Source organism: Fundulus heteroclitus, chromosome 8, assembly GCF_011125445.2.
Source record: "Fundulus heteroclitus isolate FHET01 chromosome 8, MU-UCD_Fhet_4.1, whole genome shotgun sequence".
NCBI classification, from domain to species: domain Eukaryota; kingdom Metazoa; phylum Chordata; class Actinopteri; order Cyprinodontiformes; family Fundulidae; genus Fundulus; species Fundulus heteroclitus.
The window spans coordinates 667,081-691,751 of record NC_046368.1 but is presented as its reverse complement, the minus strand read 5'-3'; the positions used below and the strand labels follow the sequence as shown (position 1 = coordinate 691,751).

The window sequence follows — 24,671 nt, the reverse complement described above, 5'->3', positions numbered from 1 at the left end:
GAGTCCCTAGACGAAAGTAAATAAGAGAACTATAGTGATCTAGCAGAGTGAAAATATCTGTTTTCAGACCTGGCAATGAAAATGTAAATAGAAATAACCTTTCGCATTATCTTCCTTCCATAGAAAAGCACTTTATCTCGTTTTCGGAAACGATACTGGGGCACACCAGGCTGCTGTTCACCTTTGTCAGAGAATCAAAATGTAAAAAAAGCAGATACACTTTTATAAAGGTTGCATCAGAGGGCCGTTATATGAATTTCAGGATGAATTTGGAAGACTCACGAGCAAGCTTGAACTTTCTGTAAAAGAAGAGCACCACAATCCCAATCAGGGAGACGGCGACGGCCGCTCCGATTAGTACACCTGTAAGCTAAGCAGACACCAGAAATGGTTTGATAAACAATGCATGTTCATTTTAAGAAGATTTTGAGGTTGCAGTAGGTTTAGAGTACCGACATGAAATACAAAACCAAGTTATAAGTTCATTTGTTCATGCACAACGGTCCAGGCAATGGATAAAACAGTGGAAATAAGAAGCAAACTGGTATGAACAGTGCTGCCAGTCACTTTGAATCTGTTACTTCATACCATCGTGGTTTGCATCCTCTCTTCCACGAACTGCTGCACTCGTGCCTTCAGAGCACTCCTGCTGTGCATCAGCATCTAAACAGAATTCACGATTAGCACCAGCGTTCACGTACACTTAATGAAACATGCAAAAACTGATGAGAGTATTCAAATGACTGTCTGCTCTGTCGTGTACGCAAAGGAAGAAGTTGGGCTGCACGCATACCGAACTGGGCCATGGACACAGCTCTCTCTTGTCTCCAGCACATTCCATCCTGTGCAACAAGAATACACGTCAGTGGTTAGTCTCAGATCTAATCCGCAACGTGATCTACAGGAGAAATGATGTCGGTGTTTTAACAGGAGAAAAACCCCACGTCGCGGAGAGGTTTCTCTGCGCGCTGGAGGAATGGAAAGAAATCACCGAAAAGAGGAAGCTGGATCGGAATGTTTAGCTTCGTGAAACAAGCAAATGCTATGCTCGAGTAATTAGCCAAAGAAAACGACTGCCAGCTGATGCTTACTTGTCGTAGTTAGGGGGAGAAAAAAACACTATTAGCTTGGGTTATTATTAGCTAGCAGCTGCATAACCAGGAATTGAACCGTCTTGCTAGTGAAGCAAAACAACCAAATTTAACAGCCAATTTAACCATTCCGATTCTCTGTCAAGTTAGGAGTGAAAAATGCTTACTTTTAGCGGATTTCCCAGGTGCTGTTTCCCAATATTTACATCGCTGAACAGCCAAATTGGTTAGCAACACGCTAACAAAGTTTTCTTTATGCTGTCAGCTGCTTTGCCCCGCCCCTATCTGCTGTTGCCTTGGTTTCGCTTGAAGCAGGTATCCAATCGGAATGCAGCCAGTCTCACTATCGTTAAACCGGCCAGGGAAGTCATTCTTATTTTCAGCTAAAAGGCTGGGCTTCTGAGCAAGGTGAACTCTGTTTACATGTTCGGGCTAACCTTAACTAGGGTTAAAGACTTTCACTCTCGCAAAGCCCAAATACTCCCACATGTATTTGCTGTTTTTTAGTGGTAAACACATTTCCGCCATCAATCTTTTATTACAGTATTTCAGTCTTGGGTCATTCATTTCTAAAAAAAAAAAAAAAAAAAAAAGAAAAGAAAAAAAGAGCTACTTGTGACATTTTACTACATTTTATTAATTCAACCACGCATAATTAAGGTTTTATGAATACAAATATTCTATTCTATTCTATTCTATTCTAGTGCCCTGCAGAGTAAAGGTTTCCTATGTTGTTACTTTACAAACACCAACTTTATTCTCTATGTTTTTTTTTTAGATTTAGCGTGACAGAACTACAGAAAGCAGTGTATAAGTATTATGTAGAAAAAATGGGTAAATGTTTTTAAAACATGTTTTACAAATAAACAGGCTTGACATGCAAGCCACAATCTCAGTTAGATTGGAGAGATTAGAGAGTTTGTAGAGCACCTGTGAACAACAATTCAAGTCTTGCTACAGATTCTCAGTTGTACTTGGGTCTCAATTTTAATTAGAATTTTCATATCCAAGCATTATGCTTTGTTCTAAGCCAGTACTTTATTTCTGGCTGTATGTTTAAGGTCATTATTCTGCTAGAATATGAAACTCCACCCCAATCTCAGGTGATTAACGTCCACACAGTTGTTGTTTTTTTCCCCCAACAATTGTATCTAGCTTTAACAACTCTAACAAGCTTCCATGTACCTGCTGGAGAATAGCATTCTCACAGCATGATTCTGCCATTACCATGTTTCACAATGTGAACGATATGTTTTGAGTGATCTGCCGTATTGGTTTTCCATCTGTTCCAAGACTTTTTTCATCTAGGCCATAAAGTTCACCTGTCCACCTAGATCACTTTCTTCTAAATGTTTGCTATCACCCCCACATAGCTTGTGGCTAATCACACTTCTGACTGTGAGTGATATATTTATACTCTCATAGGCTGACTATTTAATAAATTGGTGAACTTCCAAAGTTGTTGGTTCCCCTGTATTGTAGGTACGAGTGTCAGAGTTGGCTCAATACAACATTTATTAAATTTCTCTTGAAAAATGCTAACATCCGCAACAAGATAGCCTTTCCATGCTGTTGTCAGTGACCATGATATGTTATCAAACAGTTAAATAGTATGTTCACATTAGCTAATATGCTAGCATTAGCTAACAATTTACAGATAAATTGTAAGCAAATCGTAGCTAACACTATCTGCTTTGCCAACTGTCGCTAACATGAGAATATTCACTGTCCAAGGTTATGTAATATGCCAGCATGAGCTAGAAATACTACCAATACCATGTTTTGATTTCTACTCTATTCTATTCTAAGTAACTATAGCTTGCCTTACAGTATATGCTATGCTCATATCAGCTATCAACAGTAGCCAGCAGTAGGTAACACCATCCTTTAGGCTAATAGCAGCTTTTACAATATCATAATGCAGCATTACGATTGAATTTGTCAATCAAAAAATAACTTGACAGTCATTCAATGTATATTCCAAAATAGTATTAGTATGTTTTTCATAAAATTCAACAAATGAAATCCATCAACACCATGATTTCTTTGCATCATGCAGCCTTTATTTTTGAACACAGTATATTTTTAACCATGCATAATTCAACTTTAGTTTACATCAAAGGCAAACATTGAAACCATTGAAATACAGCATTGACTCATATTCATTTATTTTATTTAGGACTGGTTAACTGAATGCAAAATACTGATTTATGTAAACACAGCAACGATATAACCATAAACCTTCAAGCTATGCGCAGATGAATTGCTGTTTATGACGTATTTGTGCCTCATCTTTACTCATAATGCAGGTAACTTTACAGAATCAAAATGGTCCCATTTGCAAGACAGATCCATTTCAAGCACACATACAATTTAACAATGCTGCTACACACAGCCTGTCAGCACAAAAGATAAATGAGAGGATCAACTAAAGCAGATAAATACTAAAAACAGAACAACCCTGTTAGTTTGTCATTCACTCATGGTCTATTTGGCCAGGTACTTGGCCACAAGCTTGTAGGCATTGAGGATCTCAAAGTCATTTGGGCATGTGTACCGAAATTCATCTTGCTTGTAGGCGTTATCCAGGTAACGGGTCAGACCTTTCAGCTCCCTGGGAATGTCAAAGTTACGGTACTCCTTACACACCACCTAATAGGGAAAAATAATAATAATTTTAAGAGAAAAAATCTATTTGGTACCATAAGACAAGACATGTTTGTTATGGGGGTGAACATATTACGAGCAAGGCTGTTTCTTTACCTTTATGATGTTGAGTTTGGGAAGCAAGTTACAGTCTGCCAAGGTGAAGGTGTCACCATCCAGGTAGAGGCGTGTAGACTCGGTGATATTTGGGTTCTTATCCATTTCATGAGTGAGTGGAGAATTAAGGTACTGGTTCAGCTTGACCAGAGTTGACAGAAACTGTTTCTCTAGCCCTGGAAGACAAGGAACAGACTTTAGTAAAGTTTCCTAGATTTTTTGCCATCAGGAGGTCATTTGTCAGCCAGTTTAAAAACTTTTTTTAGGAATTTTCTTTACCGTCATTTAGCTTAGGATTGGCATTTTTAATGTATGCAGAAAATCTTCTGAAGATGTCTTGTCCAGTGGTGTTGGATTCTCTGTACCGGCAGCAGAGTTTTGGATATCTGTAATTTGAGAATTAATATGTCATGAGTTTAGATTGGGATTTAATGTTGTGATGCAACAAAAATCCTTTAAAGGTAACTCTGTTTACGTTGGTGGGGCCAACTTCTCCTCCAGGAACTCCTCAATCTTGTTAGTGTCTGTTTTGACTTCATCATTGAAGAGGAGGAAAGGAGGCTGAGATCCAGGGGCCAAATCTTTCAGCACATCTGGTGCCCTGCAACACGACAAGAACCAAGAAGGATTTAGCTATAGAGCAAGAAAAATATTTTTATATAGTTAAGATAATTATCTAAAAAATGCATTTATATTTAAGACAAAAGCTGAAAAATGCTTAATCAAAAGAACAATTATCATGTGGTCAACAAGAACTGAGCCCTCAGCTGTCAGCCTAAACAGTTATACTGGTAAACTATATCTTGGAATATTAAAACAAAAACATCCAATCTATGCTCAACCAACAAAGCCTGAACAGCAAAAGCAGAAATATCATACTGCATTTGCAATCTGAAATAGCAGTCTTTCTCAGATAAAACAAATACTAAACTCACAGGGTGAAATGTAAAGTACGTTTCTAAATCTCATCCAAGACTATCCGTAAAACTAGGGTGTAGTTTGATAGTAAGGGGAGGCATTCATTCCAGTGCCACTGAGCCTTCGCTATTATTGATACCGTTAAGACAAGAAGAGCTTGACTATGGTGCTGATGTTTGCTTGTGCAGATTTTTAAATGCAGCAACTTGGACCACATAGTTTGTCACAATATGTGCTCCGGATGAAGATGGATAGCAGAACATTTGTCTAATAATTTTGTTTTTGCACAGAAAATTTGCAATCATGTAAAGTTTGCATCATGTTGGAATTATTTTTTTTTATAAATCTTAAATTTAGTGACAGTGACACTTTCGTTCACCATCGTGAATGACTAAATGTAATGTGAAGCGCTGTGGGGTTTGTTGGACTTGATACCATTAAATTGGGCTAAAGTTTAAGGACTAGGGTCAACATATTTTAGAAGCCTGTAACATATAGAATAATGAAAGTAGAACATCTTTTCCTCAGTCAGAGGAAGTTAGAAACAGAGGAGAGTTACTATTTCTAGGGGAACGTGACGACAGCATCTAACAGCTGCTGCAGATGTGTAGGGTGCACACACCATGGATTGGATAGACTGGTGCAATGTACTTCTGGAATAAGATGGGTACACTACAGACAGATAGGAATGGACATGATCAGAAACAATACTCAGTCAGAGTGTGACCTTTAAGTGATAATAAGTTGGATGTGAGGGCCTAAAGGTTCACCAATCCGTCTTCGTCAAATTTGGTGAGCCTGTGTAAATTGTTGCTTCGGTTTCCTATTTGTTTTTCTTGTTTTCTGCTTTCTGCTTTCCTAGAATATGCTACAATTTTTTGAATGTTGCATGTGCTGGAAAATGTCTTCATGTATTATTTATTTCCTAATATTTCCTGCTAAATGATTATTTTCTATTCAGCTTTACTCAGTAGAATATGAAGTTCTGTGTTTTTAGATAAAAATGTCTGTTTGGCAAGAATGTCTGCTTCTTCTTTGCTTTTTACTCCCACGTGTGCAGGAATCCTGACAACTTCTACTGTGACTTTTTTGGTGTGAAATTTGTACAGAATATGATAAATCCAATCAATAATACATTTCCTTGTTGAATTACTTGATTTAAGGCTTAAAAAAGCTGAAATACTGTTGTTTTTTTCAGTCATATATTGTTGTATGGATTATAAACTGCTATTCCAGCATTGTTTGATTCTGGGTCTTTTGAGCTTTATACAGTTTTTTATTGAAATGATTTTCTATAATAAATCTTTCTGGAATAGGCTTTTTATTGTGTAGGAATTCATGCAAAGATAAATCTAAATATGGGTTAATAAAACGCCACGGTGGAATGTCTTAGATACTGGAATCAATTGTACAAAAGCTACAAAAATGTATTGTATGTAACCCAGCATATACAGCTTTTATAATTTCCAATCCAACCAAAGCATTGTATGCTGGTTTTGCTGTGCTCTTAACACTCTAGTAAGTTTTTTCTTTTCTTTTTTTGTCAGATGTGATTGATGATGTCCTAAAACATTAACTCAAATATACCAACAGCTGTTTTAGTCTTGTAATACATAATGGCATCCTACAGGTGATTTTTTTTAATCCCCCTCTTGATTGTTCCACATCAAGAAACTTCAAATTAAATCCCAATGCAGCCATATTTTCAATACACCCATCCATCCATTTTCTGACCTGCTTATTCCCTCATGGGGTCACAGGTGCCTATCTCCAGCATTCACTGGGCAAGAGGCAGGGTACCCCTGGACAGGTCACCAGTCCAGGTGTCCAGACAGACAACCATTCACGCACACACTCACACCTAAGGACAATTTAGAGAGACCAATTAACCTAACGGTCATGTTTTAGGACTGTGGGAGGAAGCCAGAGTACCCAGAGAGAACCCACACATGCACAGGGAGAACATGCAAACTCCATGCAGAAAGGCCCAGGATTTGAACCCAGAACCTTCTTGCTGCAAGGCAACAGTGCTACCCACTGCACCACAGTGCAGTCATATTTTCAATACAGCCATAATTAAAAGTAGTATTAACGATAGATCGAAATATATTCAACAACAATCCTACGTCTACAGCCTCCAGTCAATTTGTTTTTAAATAGAGACACGCCTAAAAGAAAACACCCTGGAGAACTGAGGTTTGAGACAGTTTAAAGAAATGTTTCTGATTCATATCAATAAAAAGTCAACCAAGATTTTAAGACAGATGCCTAATTAAATAAGGACTGTACCCCCAGACATTAATAACAACCAAACAATTGAGAATATAGTTTATGTCTATGTAAGGAGTGGTTGTGTGGGGGTGCCAGTCGACCTCTGAGGCAAACATCGGTCAAAGAAATGCACCACAGAGACAGACTTTTACTAACACAGACAACTACATTTCTAGCTACCTTCTTTCTTTTTACTGCCGTCCCTGGGAAATACTTTTGTGGCATGTCTGTCAAGTGGCGACTGCGGCACAACCCAAGCAAAGAATGAGGACATGTGAAAAAAATGAGCTTTTACCTCCTCATGTCAACAGTGGTCAGGGTGAAATTGACCCCCTTCAGCCAAAGGATCATGAAGAGCCTCTGACAGAAAGGGCAGTTTCCAACACTTTCAGCATCATCGCTGGCCTAACAGACAGACATCAAATCATAAACAGATCGCTTACATTTGTGAAGAGCGAATGCTAAAATGACAGATGACAGGCTGCAACACTGATACTGAAGCCAGAGCTTGTGTCTGAACAAACTGTAGACACCTGTACAGGTATTCTCAACTGCTTTCGCCATTTAAGACAGCTGTAAATGCAAATTTGAAGTGGAGGATTAGGACTGTTTATCCCCACCATTTGTGTAATTCATAATTAAATTCACACATGATATCTGTGCTGCATTATACCGAAATAGATCTGAATCCCATCAACTTACTAACCACCAGAAAATCTGTAAAAACATATCAGAGAACCTCTCTGAGATCTGCCTTCAAAAGAGAACGACGACAGCTAACAGTGAAAATTATAGATTTAGGATAATGACTACAGATTTGTTAAGTAGATAAAAGGTTTGCGGCTACTTCCAGGAAATAGATATTAAAACTTCCTTCTACAGACTCTGTTATGGTATTTCAATCATTTGTGTTAATAAGAAATAGATTCATATATATTTCTTGATCTTACCTTAACAAAGAGCTCAATCTTTGGAACATCAGCCATTTTCCTTTCTCTCTTTCTGGTAGTGTTCAGCTATCCTAGATGCTTCCAGACGGCGACTTGTTTCTGTTCGAGCAAAGATAAAGCAAAACTGCAATTGTAAAGATGTGGTAATCTGTCAGCTGACACATGCGCTCCGACGCACTTGCATAGTTCTTGAAAAACTGGTAGTAAGGTGCGTTCCTGCAAGTTGTTCCTACACAGGTAATTAGAGACTTTAAAAGAGCACAGAAACATTGCTTTGAACTCACTCTACCTGAATTGTTTTACTCCTCTTCTCCTCCTCCTCCCAGTGTTCACTGCGCCTGTTGCTGTTATTATTTTGTTTTTTGTTTCACCTCTCACCACACCTTCCATAGCTTGAAATGGGAGGTGTGTACACCCTCTCTGCTGGCTTTACAAGTTTGACCAGCAAATCTGGATCTGTTGACTCTGCCTTCCACCACATTGTCTGGAGGAAATCAGGCCCTCTCAGTCTTGAAACACTGGCCCTGTCATTCCTTCTTTTAAAATGGTGTACATGTGCAATGTGTAGTGTAAGCGTATCAGAGTTTCCCAGTAAATCCAATGATGACTGGTGTTTATTTTACAACTAATCGTAATGCACTCACTAGAGCGCTTTCTTGACGGATCAGCAAACAGAAATGCAACAACTGCTGAGGATCAGCTCCAGAAGTACCTAGAAAAAGGCCTCCCTGCCTCAGATCACCAAAGATTGAGCATGTGCCACAATGAGAGGACTCATTATATGCTGCTTCAGGGTCCTGGTACCATTACAGGTTTCTAGACCTGAAATGGAGAGCTCCTTTTGCTAGTTTGAGCCAATATGTGCATAGACATTGGAGTGACGTGTTTTCAGATTTTGTCAGGTTACAAAGACAAACTGTAATTTGTTTAATGAGATATTTATGATTCACCAAAACAATGCGTTGCTTAATTGCGTCAGTTTTGTGCTGTTTCACAAGGCAATGATTTTACTTTTTTTTCCCCCCAACAATGGATTTCTTGAAAAAGTTAGCTGATTTGGGTTTGGTCACTGGCAGAGAGAGTCTGGCTGGTTTTTCAAGGGAGCAACCCCGCATATTCAACTCTACTGCTCAACTCTCAAATGCATTTTCCCCATAATTGTGGCACCACTTAAAGTAAAAAAAAGGGTACTGTGTAAGATTTATTTTCAAGCAGCATTGTCACAAAAGCAAGAAAGCAGTTTGCAGTTTGACATGACATGGCGTGACAAAATAAGGAAGCAAAAGGTATAAATACTTCCGCAAGGCACTGTGAATGGATCTGCCTCACAATAATGCTCCGGTTCACAAATCTTTGCGCTAAAACAAAAAAAAAAAAACATTTTTAAAATTAGTTTGATTAATCTCATAAGAATATGAAACTGTGGTTGTGGCATGTCTGTCTCTCTCTCTCTCCCTTGGTTGTTGCTATCCTTGCCACATTCTTCTCGGTTTCATTGGTTTAGAATTTGTTTAAGCCATCCTTTAGCTTTGGCCCCCTTTTTAAACTCTCTAAAACTCTTTTGTCATGTTAAAGGCGTTTACTTGATGTTTCTTGATGACAGGAGGAAGAAAAAGTAAAAAAAATTAAAAAGCAGAGCGACACAAAGAAAAACAAGGATGCAAGCTAAGAGGATCGTGTTTTATGGCAATCCAAAATATCAGAACGTTCATAGAAGGTATAACTCAAGCAGACAGGTGTCATCAGTGAAGAGGGTGTGTGTGTGGTTGTCGCTCATCAATGACTTCGTGCTTAGGAATTCACATGTAGGAGCAACAATCTTTGTTGGCTTATTTACAATAAATTGTGTCGTTTCTTACAGGTCCTTCGGAAAGGTGTTGTCCCTGAATGAAGCACTGCAAAAAAAATATCCTCCTTTCCATGCCTGATGAAAAAGCCCAACATGTCTCAAAGGGGAGAAACCAACCGTATCTTTAGTGTTTTTGAAAGCATGACGGGTCTGAAATGGGGAAACGTTTTTAGTATGTGTTATTATATGTTAAAGCTACTTTTACTAAAATAGGTTTAAATACCTTTAGGGTCATTTCTTTGTTTTTTGCCTTTAGTGTGAGTTTCAAGGTAAAGATTTAATAGATTGAACCTGTAAGCTAAGATGTAGACATGATCTGGGCGACTGTGGCTTGATGGGTTGAGTAGTCATCTTGCAATCGGGAAGTTGTGGGTTTGATTCCAGCTTCCCTTTGTCACGTGTTGATGTGCTTCCGGCTAAGGCACCTGACCCAAAGTTGCCGACCGAGCTGTGTATCGGTATATGAATGTGTGTGTGATTGGGTGAATGTGGCTCTAGTATGACTGGAAAAGCGCTACATAAGTTCGGTCTATTTACCATTTTAATTCTTGACATGCAATTAAACAATTAGAGTTTTTAGGCAAGGCAAGGCAAATTTATTTATATAGCACAATTCAGTACAGAGACAATTCAAAGTGCTTTTAACACCTAAGAGGAACTGATGGAGTTTTCCAGATCTTAAGTGTGACCTTAAATAAAATCAAAACGGGTGTAAGAAATAGACTAAATGATGAGCAATGAGGAAACCATTCTAGTAATTTATTATGTTTCAACGTCATGAGAAAAAGTGATCACTGCTAAATAAAACAGGCGACCTTAGATGGCAGCCTAGCACCAAGGTATGAAAACAGGAAACATTTTCAATCACTACACATAGCTGCTGGAGCTGCAAAAGTAAGAAAGGAATGGTTGTGGTTCTTTCAACAACAGATGGTGCAATGTTGAATATGTAACTAAAGAAGAATGTCCCTGCACCATTGGTGGTGAGTGACCTGTTTCGGTTCATGTTGCTAACCAGTCAGAAGTCACATTTCACCTGCTAACACAACATTTGACATCATGATCACAGTCTACTGACACAACACCCCAATGCATTCATGCTGAAGCAGTTAAATATTGTTTAGCTTCTTTCCTGACTGCTTTTCTTGGCAACAATATCATTTCAACTGGAGAGATAAATTATAAAATATTCAGTTCATTGTTTAGTTTTTTTTTTTCTCTTCGGTATCAAGCGGATGACCTTATGTGGTCTGCTAATAATTTCTGACCCTGACTGCTTGCAGCAACAGATGGTGCAATCTTGAATATGTAACTAAAAAAGAATTTGCCTGCAACTGTTTCGTTCCATGTTGCTTACCTGCGCGAAGTCACGTTTCACGTGTTAACACATTTGTAAACACACAGAATGTGTTCACAACTGTGTATGTTAGTTAAAAGATGTGCTTCATAATCTTGTTCAAGCCCCTGATTGCAGAAGACACTGTGTTGTCTTGTTTGTTGATCGATCTAAGGCATTTGATGATCGATCAAATGCCAAGTTTATTTATGAAGCACTTTTCGGTAACAAGATGATTCAATGTGCTGTTACCATTGATTACACACTTCTGATTAAAATCTTGTGTCAGATCAGCCTTTTTAAATCAAGCTACCTTATGGGTCGGTGACTAAATGTCAAATAAAAGCAAGAGCGTTCAGTTGGCTGGCTCTTGTTCCGCTCTTCTTGAAATCACAAAAGACTGGCAGGCCTCCTCTGAGTGTACGGAAATATATTCATTTGATGACCTTGATCTATAAAATCTGCTTGGCCAGGTTCCGTCATACATAAATACTTTTCTACAAAGATCTAATACTGGCTATTCTCATCAATCTAACAACATTTTCCTTTTACTTGTTCAATCCATTCAAACGGAAAAAAGGAAACATGCATTTAGCGTTACTGTTCATACAGCATGGAATCATCTCCAGTCTGAACTCAGGATAGAGGATTTTAATTTTTGCTAACTATTTCGAACCAATCTTAACAATAAGCAACGTAAATCTATTAAATTGTTTCTTTTTTTATTTTGTGATGATTGTTTTAACCTAATTATCTTTAAAATGTGTTTGACTTGTGTAACTCTTTTGATGTCTGCTGCAGTTTTTCTGTGTAGGTCCCCCTTACAAATGAGGTCTAGGACTCAGTAGGGTTTTCATCTGGTTAAATAAAGGACATGACAATAAAGGTGCAAGACATAGGAACTGAAGTAGGAACAGACATGCAGGTCAAAGCGGACAGACAAGTTCTTAAAAAACAAACAAAAAAAAACTGTCTAAGCTGTGTGCAAATCTGGAAGTTGCCAGTTCTGCCGTTATTTCCCAATTGTTTCTCCCACAAATTATTTTGTAACAATTTAAAATTGGAGTAAAATCCATCCATCCATTTTCTAACATGCTTATCCCTGTTGGGGTCGTGAGGGGTGCCTGGTGCCTGTCTCCAGCTGTCAATGGGCAAGGGGCTGGGTACACCCTGGACAGATCGCCAGTCTGACGCAGGGCAAAAAGAAAAATTATGTTTTGTCTTATATTGCATACAACCTTGACGCTCCTAAAATAAATCTTAAATTTCAGGAATAGATGGACCATAACTTTTTCATTCAGCCTATTTCCTCATTTCACTTTGGTGTGAGGCAAGCTCTGAAGAGAAAATGTCTTCCCCTGGTGGTTGCTTCTGACTAAGACAACTATCAAATCAATGCAAAGTACCTGAAGACCTTCTCTGTACTGTTAGATGTGAAGGGATTAAAAACATTAAACAGGTTGTGCAAATATAGAATTTGTTCAGCTCTAAAATTGTGAAACATATATATTTAAAAATAATTAATTAATTGTTTTAATTTTCTCCATACAGCAACAGTCTAGTACAGATTGTTGTATTTACAGCCCCCCCCCCCCCCCCCCCCAAAAAAAAAAAAAATTATAGACTTATAGACTAAAATGAAACAAACTAGAATATCTTTAAAAACATTACAAGAAAAACTAAATCAGTTTTAGGGAATGTCTTGTTTGGCCAATTATATGCCCTCATTGTGAAGTGTGTCACATTGCACAAGATTAATGCTTTTCTATTGTATGTATATATATATATATATATATATATATATATATATATATATATATATATATATATATATATATATATATATATATATATATTAGTATGTTGTATATTTTGTTGTATGTTTTTTTAACTTGCCCTTGCTCAGTTAGGCTGTTTATACCATGCCTCCTAGTTCGTTTTTGAGGTTACTTTACATCCTGTTTCCGTTGGCAGACCCTGTTTCTTTTTTCACAATCATAAATTTAATTCCTGCTCCTTTTCTCACACACCTACTTCCTGCCAACCTATTCTTCAGTATACAACATATTGGGCTGCAATTAAGGCCTACTGCGTCACTGCCTGTGTTATTTTGCTACGTTGTGTGGTATGGATTGTGGTTTGGTCTTCCAGACTCTCTCAACTTTATCCTAATTCTCTTTACTGTGACATCTCTCTGTTTCTAATCATACGTATGTTTAAAACATTTTTTTTTTTTTTTGCTGCACTTTACTGTTTCGCACGGTTTACCTTTTTCTCAGTGCAGAAAGAGGTCCCTACCCTGAAAAAATTCAATTCAATTCAATTCAATTTTATTTATATAGCGCCAAATCATGAAACATGTCATTTCAAGGCACTTTACAAAGTCAAGTTCAATCATATTATACAGATTGGGTCAGATTATACAGATTGGTCAAAAAATATTCTTGAAATTGGTGTATTTGCCCTTGATTGGAGAAGGTGAATAAGATTATCTGCCTGTGAAATAACAGTTTTGTACTTAAAATAGGAACAACTCATCTCCATCATTTGATTTCAAGTGCAGTATATCTAATTGTCTTATTTATAGGGTAAAAATGTACCCACGCCCACCCGTCAATTGCAGCCATCTGTGGAGCAGAGTTAGTAGAGCACGGAAAACACAGAACCCTGACAGTCTGGAGTTCTGATTAGCTGTGACACCATCCAGGGGAGCAGGTAATCTGCCATTACAATGTAAGAAAGAAAGGATTCCTGGATCAATGTGTGCTTCTGTGCTTTTTTGGTGTGTCTCTGCTCTGTCTTCTCTAACCCCAAGTCGGTCGAGGCAGATGACTGTTCACAGTGAGCCTGGCTCTGCTGGAGGTTTTCCTTCCTGTTAAAGGGGGGTTTTCCTCCCCACTGTCGCATCATGCATGCTCCATATGAGGGATTGCTGCAAAGCCATCGACAATGCAGATGACTGTCCACTCTGTCTTTACGCTCTTTCAGGAGAGTGAATGCTGCTTGTCAAGACTCGATGCAATCTGCTGGGTTTCCTTAGATAGGAAACGTTTTGACCAATCTGTCTGTATAATTTTATAGAGTTTGACTTTATAAAGTGCCTTGAGATAAAATGTGTTGTGAATTGGTGCGATTTAAATAAAATTGAAGATGGATAAACGATATGAGATGTTTGTGTTAAGATTCAAACAGAGAATGGCATCAACATTGACATCTGTTAGAACAGATGAACTAGAGAAATGAGTGGTGATAAAATGGCTTGTTTGAAGATACCTAAAAATGTTAGATTTGGGGAAGACAACATTTTTACTGAGTTGCTGAAATGAAGCTAACATGTTGTTAATAAACATATGTTGGAAATGTTCTAGGCCTTTCTCTGCCATTCTTTAAAAACTGAGTCCTGAAATGAGGGTTTGAAAGTTGGTTAGACATTATAGGGATATATAGAGAAAAACTACAGAGATCAAAATATTTCCAAAACTGTGCCCAGATATAACAAGTGTTGTAATGTTTTTTTTAGTGGTGGAAGCGGGAGTGGGGAACCTGAAAAAAACAGAGTGGACCCTTTCCCATATGACCTTGATTCCATGTCTAGCCAGCCCAGGCAGTCTGAATTTTGTTGCAATAAAATAAAAACAATGTTAGAAAACGCAAGTTTTCTGCCTTGGATTTTTGAAGATGCGTTTTATTTAGACGTGGGCGTTTTCCCTGCCACAAGTAGGATGAGATGAGGGATTCCAGCTGTGTAAAGAATGATCCAGGAATGAAAACAGGAATGGTCTGTGATACGCCCCTTCTGTAGGGGTTCAGAGGAGGTAACATAAAACTGTGTCCAGAGAAATGAGTGAAATGAAAATAGGTGATTTATTAACTGCCCCAAAACAATTGAAACCACCGGAAATGGGGGAACAGCTTAACTAAACTGCTTCCTACTAGCAGGAGCTCCTTCTCCAGCTGGGCCTTCTCTCCATCTGCTGCCCGGCTCCTCTCCTGCAGCTCCCGGTTCAAAGTCTCCAGCTGGCTCATTGACTTTGCCATTTCCGTGTGGCTCTTATTAAGGGGTTCTTTTTTCACAAAACCAACACCTTTAGTCTGTTGTGAATTTGACTGTGTTTTGCGTTTTAAAGCTAAACAATCAGCAATGACACGTCTAGGTTTGTGACAATAGAAACATAAACGGCTTTCTTTTGTAACAGTGGTTTTGCGTTTTAAAATTAAGCAATCGGCGATGACATGTCCAGGGTTGCGACAATAGAAACAGTCACAGCTTTCTTTTGAAGCTGAGGTTTTAACCGTGAGAGACTGGAGGTACAGACTTAACACGTAACTTTTCATTACAAGAGAAGGACGACTTATGGGTAAGCACATACTTGTCAGCAAGAACAGCAGCAGACGCTAGAGTGGTCACCTTCTGTTCATTTAAATATAACACCACCCAATCAGGAATGGACTTCTTAAAGTCTTCCAACAACATCAGTTCACGTAACGCATCATAATTGTTAACCTTAGATGCAGCACACCACTTATCAAAGAGAACGCCTTTCTCTCTGGCGAACTCTACATGCGTTTGTCCAGCAGTTTTCTTTTGCTGACGAAACTTCTGTCTATAAGCTTCTGGGACCAATTCATAAGCCTGTAAAACAGCAGTTTTAACCAGATCATAATCTAAACTATCCTTTAAAGGAAGCGCTGCCAACACTTCTTGAGCTTTACCAGAAAATTTGCATTGTAACAACAAAGGCCAAGCTTCCCTAGGTCATTGCAATGCACGAGCAATGCGCTCAAATGCTGGAAAGTATGAGTCAACTTTAGACTTTCTAAAAGCCGGTACTAAGGAAATACACTTACTAATATCAAATAGCATAGCAGACATGGAAGTGAAACTTGGTGTTGCAGAGGACACACAAGCCTGGTTCTCCAGCTCAAGCTTGCACAGCTGTATAACTTTCTCAGTCACTATTTCCATCCTCCTAATCTCAAGCCAAGCTTTTCTGTCCTGGGCTTTTTCCTCAGCCTCCATCTGGAGACATGCCAACCTCACGTTTAAACGAGCTCCAAGAAGATCTTCCGAGCTCATAGATGATAGTGGATCATAGCGAGGGAGTGTACGAGGTGTCTTTCCCCGGTCACTCACTGCTGCCTCAACACTAAACCCATCTTTGAGGTCCTCCACAGACAAGGCCTTTTGGCTTGGCACAGCAGCCTCAGTCAGATCAAGCTCTTTGAGCACACCAATCTCCACCAATTTATCCACTAGCAAAACTTTTAGGTCTCTTTTAAGGACCTGTTTTGAGACCTGCAACTTAAAGTGCTCCACAATTTGCAGCAATTCAGACTTGCGGCAGCAATCTATGAGCTCAAGAGAAGGGTTGGCTAAGAAGTGCTCCAAACTGAATGAAACTGACATTATTTACCTATATTAGCACCCCAAACTGTTCCCCTCTTAAGTCTGAACACAGGGATCCTCTTAACAGAGCTCTCCCGGACGAGCCCCCACTTATGTTACGCCTCCTCTGTCCAGGGGTTTAGAGGAGGTAACATAAAACTGTGTCCAGAGAAATGAGTGAAATGAAAAAAGGTGATTTATTACAAAAGATGGGGTTTACAAACACAAAACAATACAACCCAGTTTAAAACAACATAAAAAGGTCTGATAATCTTAACAGCAGCTAAGTCTAAATTAAATTATTAAGTGTTCCAACAGGTCAGTTAAAGTAACTCAAACCAACTCAAACGAAAAAAGAAACACACACGCAAAGGGAACACCAAGCTTCCCAAACACAAGCTTCTAGCTTGTACAAAGTTAAGCTAAAGCAGACTACTAATAAACACTACTAATTGGAATTGCCCAAAAACAATTGAAACCACCGAAAATGGGGGAACAACTTAACTAAACTAAACTGCTTCCTACTAGCTGTTGGCCACACAAACCAAGGATCATGGTATCTAACCTTTTAATGACTCTTTCATCTAATGAAACATATAGGTATTATTTACAATGGGGATCAGCTGCTAGCACTCGCTAATAGCTCAATGACCACTACAGCACTTTGGCCAGACATTCCCCAGAACAGAAAGAGAAAGAAAACATGGGAAATTGGTGGGGAGAAGCCACAATAGCTGGAAGACATAGACAACCCTTCCCAGCCATTGTCATGGAGAATGTAAGATCCCACACAAAGTGGAAGAATTAACAGTACTAACCTGGCATCTATGTGTCTACAGAGAGGCTGGTTTAAGAATGCTGACAGACTTGGCTGAAAGAGGAAACACCAGCATAAAGACAGACAGCTTCCATCTGCTCTGGGCTGACAGAACGAAGGACAGAGACAGTGACACCTCAGCACTGTGCAGTCAAGATTGACCGTGGTGTCAGGGTAGTCCTTGAATTCTGCAGGTAAAGACTTGCATATCTGCTCCTAAGATATCTAGATTCTTATTGAGACAAGAAATTAGTATGAAAAGTTGTTACATGAGGTACTTATCTGGCTGGCTGTGGACCTAATGGAGATGATGTCGATCAGCTAGGTCTTGTTGCTTGGAACCAAGGGTAAGGTAATTTAGGAAAAGGAAAAACTCATCAATAGTCTGCAAGTAATGCACCACTGTTGTGCCAGAAACTCGTTAATATTTAATTCACCTTACTTACTGTCAATCCAGAAGCAAGCAATAATGGGAATCGGATGGCTACCAGAAGTTACTGTGCTGGCTCAGATTTAAAGTGAAGTACGTCACCGTTACAGTGACAGTGTGGTAAAGGGGCGGCACGGCACAGGAGAGGAAGGATATAGCATAGGCGGTGAGGTCAAGGGATTGCGGGATGCTGTCTAAAAGATATAGGCAGGACATTTCTGGTTCGAGTCCAGAAATGGGCCAGACGTATAACCACAGAGTTGCCGTGCACATGACCCACAGTCCATAATAAATCCACCTCAAACTTAATTTTCTCATCATGTCTCTCCATTAAGCTTTGAGCTTCTGCCAGCCAAAGCTGACATATGTATGTATGTATGTATGTATGTATGTATGTATGTATGTATGTATGTATGTATGTATGTATGTATGTATGTATGTATGTATGTATGTATGTATCTACTGTGTATATAGCTCTAGATTCTGTATATATATATATATATATATATATATATATATATATATATATATATATATATATATATATATATATATATATATATATATATATATATATATATATATATAATTTTTTTTATCTGTATCATCAACACCAAGTCAAATTCCTTGTAAGTGCAAACCTACTTGGCAATAAACTTGTTTCTCATTCTAATTCTGGTTATGATGTATGTATGTAGACAGAGGTACATATGTTTGTGTGCGTATATATGTATATATTTTTCTAATGTCATACTTTGTATTACGTTCTATTTCTATTTTCAATTATTTTCCTTGCTCATTCCTAATTACTAAGTCAACATCACCTTTTTAATTCCATTGAACTTCATAAAAGTGACAATAAAAAAGTTTATCCAATCTTGTCTCATCCCACTTTGTGAGAAAACCAGTCGGATGAGAACCTCAGGAATTAATAGGATCAGTGGCGTACATAGAACCTTGCTGCAAAGTTTCCATATATGTGCGTATTTCTGCTGAGCAGTCAATATCTTCATCTTTTGAAAGTGTCTTGCACAAATTAAAGGGAAGTGTAAGACACGGAGGGTCACAGACTGCAGAGCTTCTGAAATCTTCAATCTGGCAGAGATATCTCTTGTAAAACTGCAGTTATTAACAAATAACTGCAATGTCTGTTTAAAAAAATGAAGTTGCAGTAAAATAGGAATTACAAAATACACTCCCAAAGACAACCATAATGAAAGGGTTAGTGTAAAAAACAGTAACTTTATCTGAGAAAAATCGGCATATAATGTTAAAAAACACACCCAGTCTATGCTGTTCTTCCCATCAGTTTATTCATTCATTAAGGAGTAAAACATGCACCATATTAGTTATTTTCAGAGCAAAAATGTATTTAGTTCTCCTATGACTCACTCATGTGAAGCCCCTTTTGCAACGACTACTTTTCTGTAGATCACATTTTACACTTCCTCTTTCTCCATCTCTCTACACACACATGCTGACAAACTCCCATACGCTCTCACAAAGAAGGTTTCCAGTGTCAACAATAACGGGAGGGGAAACATTTCCATCGAAATCGCTTTTATACAAATCAGGAGTCGAGTAGGATGTTGACTTATTGCGATGGAACATGTGATTTGAAGGAGAGATAAAAATTCTGTTTAGACAGGGCTCTTCTGTTTCCTTAAAAGGATCGGGCTTGACATGCAGCTGAAGCTCTTCAACATTTCATTGCCAACAACAACCAAAAACTAGTTTTGGTGGAGACGGATGACAGAAGTTTCACCAGCCCGCTTACATTCAGGTGAGTGGTTGAAGCTTACAGATTTCTCTTTCATGTGTGATTTTGGTCATTGCGGTATGATTGCTGAAATTTGCTGCTTCCGTACATTGAACTTTTTTATTCTCACTTTTTTTCTGTGACAACACGGAACAGGTAGTAAAAGGCAGACAACACGGTTTGCATGTAGAAATAATGATGTGACATGTTTATAAAATATTAATGCAAAATGTTACAATGAGATATTTTAGCCTGCAGAGATCAAATTCTTCACCACATCCTGTTCGGAGTTGGTTTTGCTCTTTATGCCATTGAGGAAATATCAACGCACACAAGAGCTTTTGCATAAAAAAGACAAGAAAGTCCCAATATTCACTGAGATTTTAGAATTTTGCTTTGTATTCAGAAATATGTAAAGTAGCGTTAGACAACCGTATCTTATTGTATTCAACAGGATGTGTTTTTATGTCCCCATTTAGAGAAAAAGGAAACTGAAGCAAAATTCAAACATTTTTTATTGTAGAAAGTAATACCATCATCATTAGAGACAAAGGTTGTCTCCAAATACGTACACTTAAAACTGCATTTATACCCAATACATAAATGTACAGCTACTCTGGAAAAGTAACAGAAATTTTTATTCAGCAATAAAGTAAATAAATTAATAGTTTAACTGTTAAAAAAAGAAGCAAATAAATTAAAGTTTGAATGCAAGTTGATAAATTAAGAACAAAAGTGAATTTTAATACTAAAAGCAATAGGATCTAAACAAACTTGAGTGAAAATTCATGCTTTTGTTATAGCATGATAATATATTCTCATTTTAGATGGCTCTGAGAGTTTTACTGTATAACTTCCGACCATAAATACCAAAAAAGGTCAGCTCTTAGAATGACTGTTACATTGGGTTTAAAGAAAAGGTCCCATTTATAGATCAGTAAGACGACGCCAAGGCGGAGCTGTGAATGTGAAAAAGCATCCTTTTACAACACATCGATCAGCACAAACAGTAAGAAACAGAGGCAGGAAGTCATGATGAAGGAGGAGTGTGCCTGTCACATCCAATTACACCTCTGTTGCTTGAGCTTGCACATGTTGCTGTTTCCTCATAACCGGGCCAGATACTGAGAAATATGTTAATTATATTTGTAGATTTATATTTATACCCTATGAAGTGTTTCGTTGTTTTTTTTTCTTTTTTTCTTTTCCTGTTCTAAAATCGGCCTTGATGTTTCTCTTTCGTGAGCTGGTATCTGAGAAATGTCTTATCTGTAATAGTTGAGTTATGGGTGTTCATATTGATTTGGGTCACTTGCCCTTACACACAATAAAATTTGAGCGACCTCCTGTGCTCACTACACAGGGTTTGTTATGATGATGGATTCTTCTTCGGATCTATAGCAGTTTGAAGTCTTCTGGGAAGGCTGTCCAAAAGGTTTAGAAATATATTTATGTAAATCTTTGACCATTCTTCCAGAAGTGCATTTGTGATGTCAAGGACTGACGCTGGACGAGGAGGTTCGGCTCACAGTCTTTAATTCATCCCAGAGCTGTTTTATGTCAGGTTAAGTTCATTCTGTGTAAGCTAATTATGTTCTTCTACTTCCTGCATTCGTAGCACCATTTTGTGGTCACACAAACCCACTCGCAAGCATCAGGAACATAACTAGGTCTGACACTTTACTTCAGACTTGTTGGTGAAAGGCGTGGTTGTAGAAATCCATTAAATGAAACTCTCTACACACTGTTCATTTGCTACTCTGAAGCCCACAACACGTTTGGGCCTACCTATGCTTACCTTCCCAAATGCTACGACTTTGTTAATATACCACTAAAAGCTGAATGTGGCATATTTAGTAGTAAGATTGCTCGTCTAGACTTGTTACAGAAACATTTGCAGAAGCAGTCTTCATACCAGAATGCTGGGATTTTATACACATGTGGCCATGGAAGTAATAGGAACACATTAATACTAACCGGATGGGTGACTGTTGTGAATTCCAAAAATGTGGAAATTTAGAAGAAACATCTCGTATCAGCTTCCTGCTAGAGGTTTCAATGCTGAAACGCAAGACGCAAGGTCCAGGTTCTTCAGCTCCACCCGATGGCACTGTAGGAGAGAGCGCGAGAGAAATGTGATAGGCCATATATGCGGGGGAGTCTTACATAACTAAGTCCAGGGCAAAATGGAATTTTCTGTCGACCTGGAGCCAAGAAGATGGTGAAAGAAAGAGGAGAGTGGAAAAGAAGGCTACATATGCCCTGCAGTGTAACAAGACACCAACCTGTCCCTCCTCACCTCAGAGATTCTACTTCTTTTATTCACAGTGTAATATGTACATGAAATATCTCCTTATATGTTAATCAAAAAACATAGAGAGAGAGAGCGAGACCAAATCTCTTTTTGTTAGCCCTTTTTAATCTCTGCCTTTTAGTCTAAGCTTTTGAATCCTTATCAATTTTTTGTAGCCTTCTGATTTTTGTAATCACGCACAGGACTTTGGAACTCCCCTTTAGTGTAAGGTCTGTAGAGTGTGTTAAGATTTTTTTTATAAACTGACTAAAAACTCCTCTTGTTTAACTTACTTTTTATTACACATTTAAATGTATTGATGTTTTTAAAATGTTTCTTCTCAGTTTACTCACTCACGCACACCTCTTGCTTGTTCCATGTCAGCGTCACAGGAAGCTGGCGCTGGTATCTTCAGTAGTCAAATGGAAAGGCAGGTTACACACGCCGCGCATATCTGAATTCGACCGCAGACATTATTGAACGATATACTTCTTATTTAAGTCTATGTGTCTACAGTATTTTGTCTTTAAACTGTAATTTTTCATCAAAGGGGACATGAGATTATTAGAAGTATGTGAAATACAAAAGATTTCAATCTGCAAAGTAAATGAGAACATTGTTAAACCTATAGTAACCTGTTTAACTCTGTTTGTTTTTCTAAACAGGGGCAATTTTAAACTAAAAAGATGAAATGCTGCTCCATGAAGACGGGACTACTTTTCTGCATTATGTGTGCTTTTTTGCTGTGTCTTCACAAAATACGTCAGAAAGGAAGCATTTACCACTCGACAAGCACTAAAAATTTGACCATCTTGTTGTGGAACTGGCCTTTTGGACGCAAATTCAGTCTGAAGGGTGATGTGTGCTGGGACCTCTACAAAATACCAAGCTGTAGACTGCTGGATGAGCATTCCTCGTTCCCCTCAGCTGATGTGGTGGTGTTCCACAACAGAGAAGTGATACAGGGAAGTCAGAAAATGCCCACCGACCTCCCACGACCACATGGCCAGAGGTGGGCCTGGATGTCCCTGGAGTCTCCTGCTCATAACGGAAACTTACAGAAGTTTGCAAACATCTTCAACATGACTATATCCTACAGAAGGGATGCTGATGTGACCATACCCTATGGTGAGCTTCAATTTGTGGAGTCCGAAGGTAACCTGCCGGAGGACAGCCACATGAATAAGACCTCTCTGGTCTGTTGGGTGGTCAGCAACTATAGGAACAACCAGAAACGGACCCAAGTGTACAACGAGCTGAATGCCATAGTTCCTGTGGATGTTTACGGGCGTTGGAATAAAAAGCCGCTCTCCTCTGACGATCTCTTACCAACAATCTCTCGCTGCTACTTTTATTTGGCCTTTGAGAACTCAGTGGCAAAGGATTATATTACAGAGAAGCTGTGGAAGAATGCTTACCAAGGAGGTGCTGTACCCATTGTACTCGGACCCCCGATAAGTGACTACAACGCTGTGGCTCCAACTCATTCTTTTATCCATGTCGATGAATTTGCATCAGTACGATTCCTGGGAGAGTACCTTCAAAAACTTGCAGAGGACAGGGAACGGTACAAGGAATATTTTAACTGGAAAAAACACTGGAAAGTGAAAGTTAGTGTAGACTGGAGGGAAAGGCTATGCCATATCTGTTTACAGTACAACAATTTACCTCAGAACAAGGTTTATTCAGATCTAGAGGCCTGGGATAAGGCTTATTACACTTAACCATAAGACACTGTGGCTGTATTTGATGTGTGTTTACAGGAATTATTGCTCTTAGGTTGCACTTAACCAATAAGGTAAATTGAAATACGAGAAATGTTTACCACTAAAAACTAAAACAAACTATGTTTTAGAACTTGAATTGGCCTTAAGGGGACATATGCAAAATCCACTTTTTTAGCCATTAAATACATTTTGTTGTATATTTAGAGTTTCTAGGAATGCAAAATATTTGAATGTAGTCTGTCCAGGAGTTGCGTAGATATTGTTATGTTGTTTTTGGGTCGTATTTTTCAAGCCATTCAGTTTACTCTGTATCTATTACATCTTTGTACTACTACGTCAGAGTATTTGCTGTTGATCTACTAAACAAGGTCATGGATTTCTGACTTACCAATTTTGCAAATCTGCCGTTTTTATTTCTTGGAGCAAATTTGTAGTCAAAGCCGAAGAATGCCAAAGCTACAAGTGGATCAGTCAAAATGCAAGATGCAGTTCATTTCACTGTCCCCCAGCATACTACAAAATTGGCCAAAGAGGGTGGAGTGTAATGCTCTGCAAATTGTCTCTCAGGCTGTGAAAATCGGCGGACTATTTTTAAATCCTGCCGTGTGAACCAGCCTTTAAGTAAAGGTTTAATAACAGCTACCTTAAAACCTGTGGTACATATCCATTCTCCGATGATATATTAATATCTAAAATAGGGGTGGTTATCAAAATAAAAACTTCCTTAAACAATTTGATTGGAATTGGGTTTAACATACAGGTTGAAGGTTTAAATCAGGGGTCTTCAGTTCCGGTGTAAGAGGTCTGGTGTCCTGCAGCTTTTAAATATGTTCCTGGTCCAGCACACCTGAATCAAATGGCCAATTTAGTTCCTCAGCACGCAGTCAAGTTCTCCAGAGTCCTACGAATGATCTGATTATGTGACTTAGATGTGTTGGACCCGGGACACATATAAAAGTTGCAGGTCACTAACCCTAACAGGAGTGGTTATGAATGATTTATCTAGAATGAATAATTCAGGCTCTGTCAAGAAACTGCCAGGAACCAATGTAGAGGTTAGTAGCTGGAATAAACTCAGTGG

The 24,671-nt window shown here is 38.5% G+C and overlaps 3 protein-coding genes across 4 annotated transcripts in view; 1 reads left to right on the top strand and 2 right to left on the bottom strand.

Moving 5' to 3' along the window:
• The window catches only part of pnpla7a (patatin-like phospholipase domain containing 7a), a 30,462-nt gene extending 29,077 nt beyond the window's left edge, over positions 1–1,385 (bottom strand). For both annotated transcript variants that reach the window (XM_012871118.3, XM_036139810.1), the window contains exons 1-5: positions 1,259–1,385; positions 794–842; positions 589–663; positions 283–370; positions 99–181 (exon numbers count right to left, since the gene is read on the bottom strand). In XM_012871118.3, the coding sequence (XP_012726572.2) occupies positions 99–181; positions 283–370; positions 589–663; positions 794–841 (294 nt within the window). In that variant the 5' untranslated portion in view covers position 842; positions 1,259–1,385. The remainder of the gene's footprint in view (positions 1–98; positions 182–282; positions 371–588; positions 664–793; positions 843–1,258) is intronic.
• Positions 1,386–3,132: 1,747 nt separating this feature from the next.
• Positions 3,133–8,387, bottom strand: clic3 (chloride intracellular channel 3). Its single transcript, XM_036139809.1, has 7 exons — positions 8,283–8,387; positions 7,994–8,092; positions 7,339–7,448; positions 4,330–4,455; positions 4,134–4,240; positions 3,855–4,030; positions 3,133–3,743 (listed from the first exon to the last, which is right to left on the bottom strand). The coding sequence occupies exons 2-7, from the start codon at positions 8,027–8,029 to the stop codon at positions 3,579–3,581; spliced, it is 720 nt and encodes a 239-aa protein (XP_035995702.1). The 5' UTR covers positions 8,030–8,092; positions 8,283–8,387; the 3' UTR covers positions 3,133–3,578.
• Positions 8,388–19,300: 10,913 nt separating this feature from the next.
• LOC118563867 (alpha-(1,3)-fucosyltransferase 7-like) lies at positions 19,301–23,981 on the top strand. Its single transcript, XM_036139808.1, has 2 exons — positions 19,301–19,594; positions 22,529–23,981. Exon 2 carries the CDS (start codon positions 22,550–22,552, stop codon positions 23,585–23,587), a length of 1,038 nt encoding a protein of 345 aa, XP_035995701.1. The 5' UTR covers positions 19,301–19,594; positions 22,529–22,549; the 3' UTR covers positions 23,588–23,981.
• The last annotated feature ends 690 nt before the right edge of the window (positions 23,982–24,671 follow it).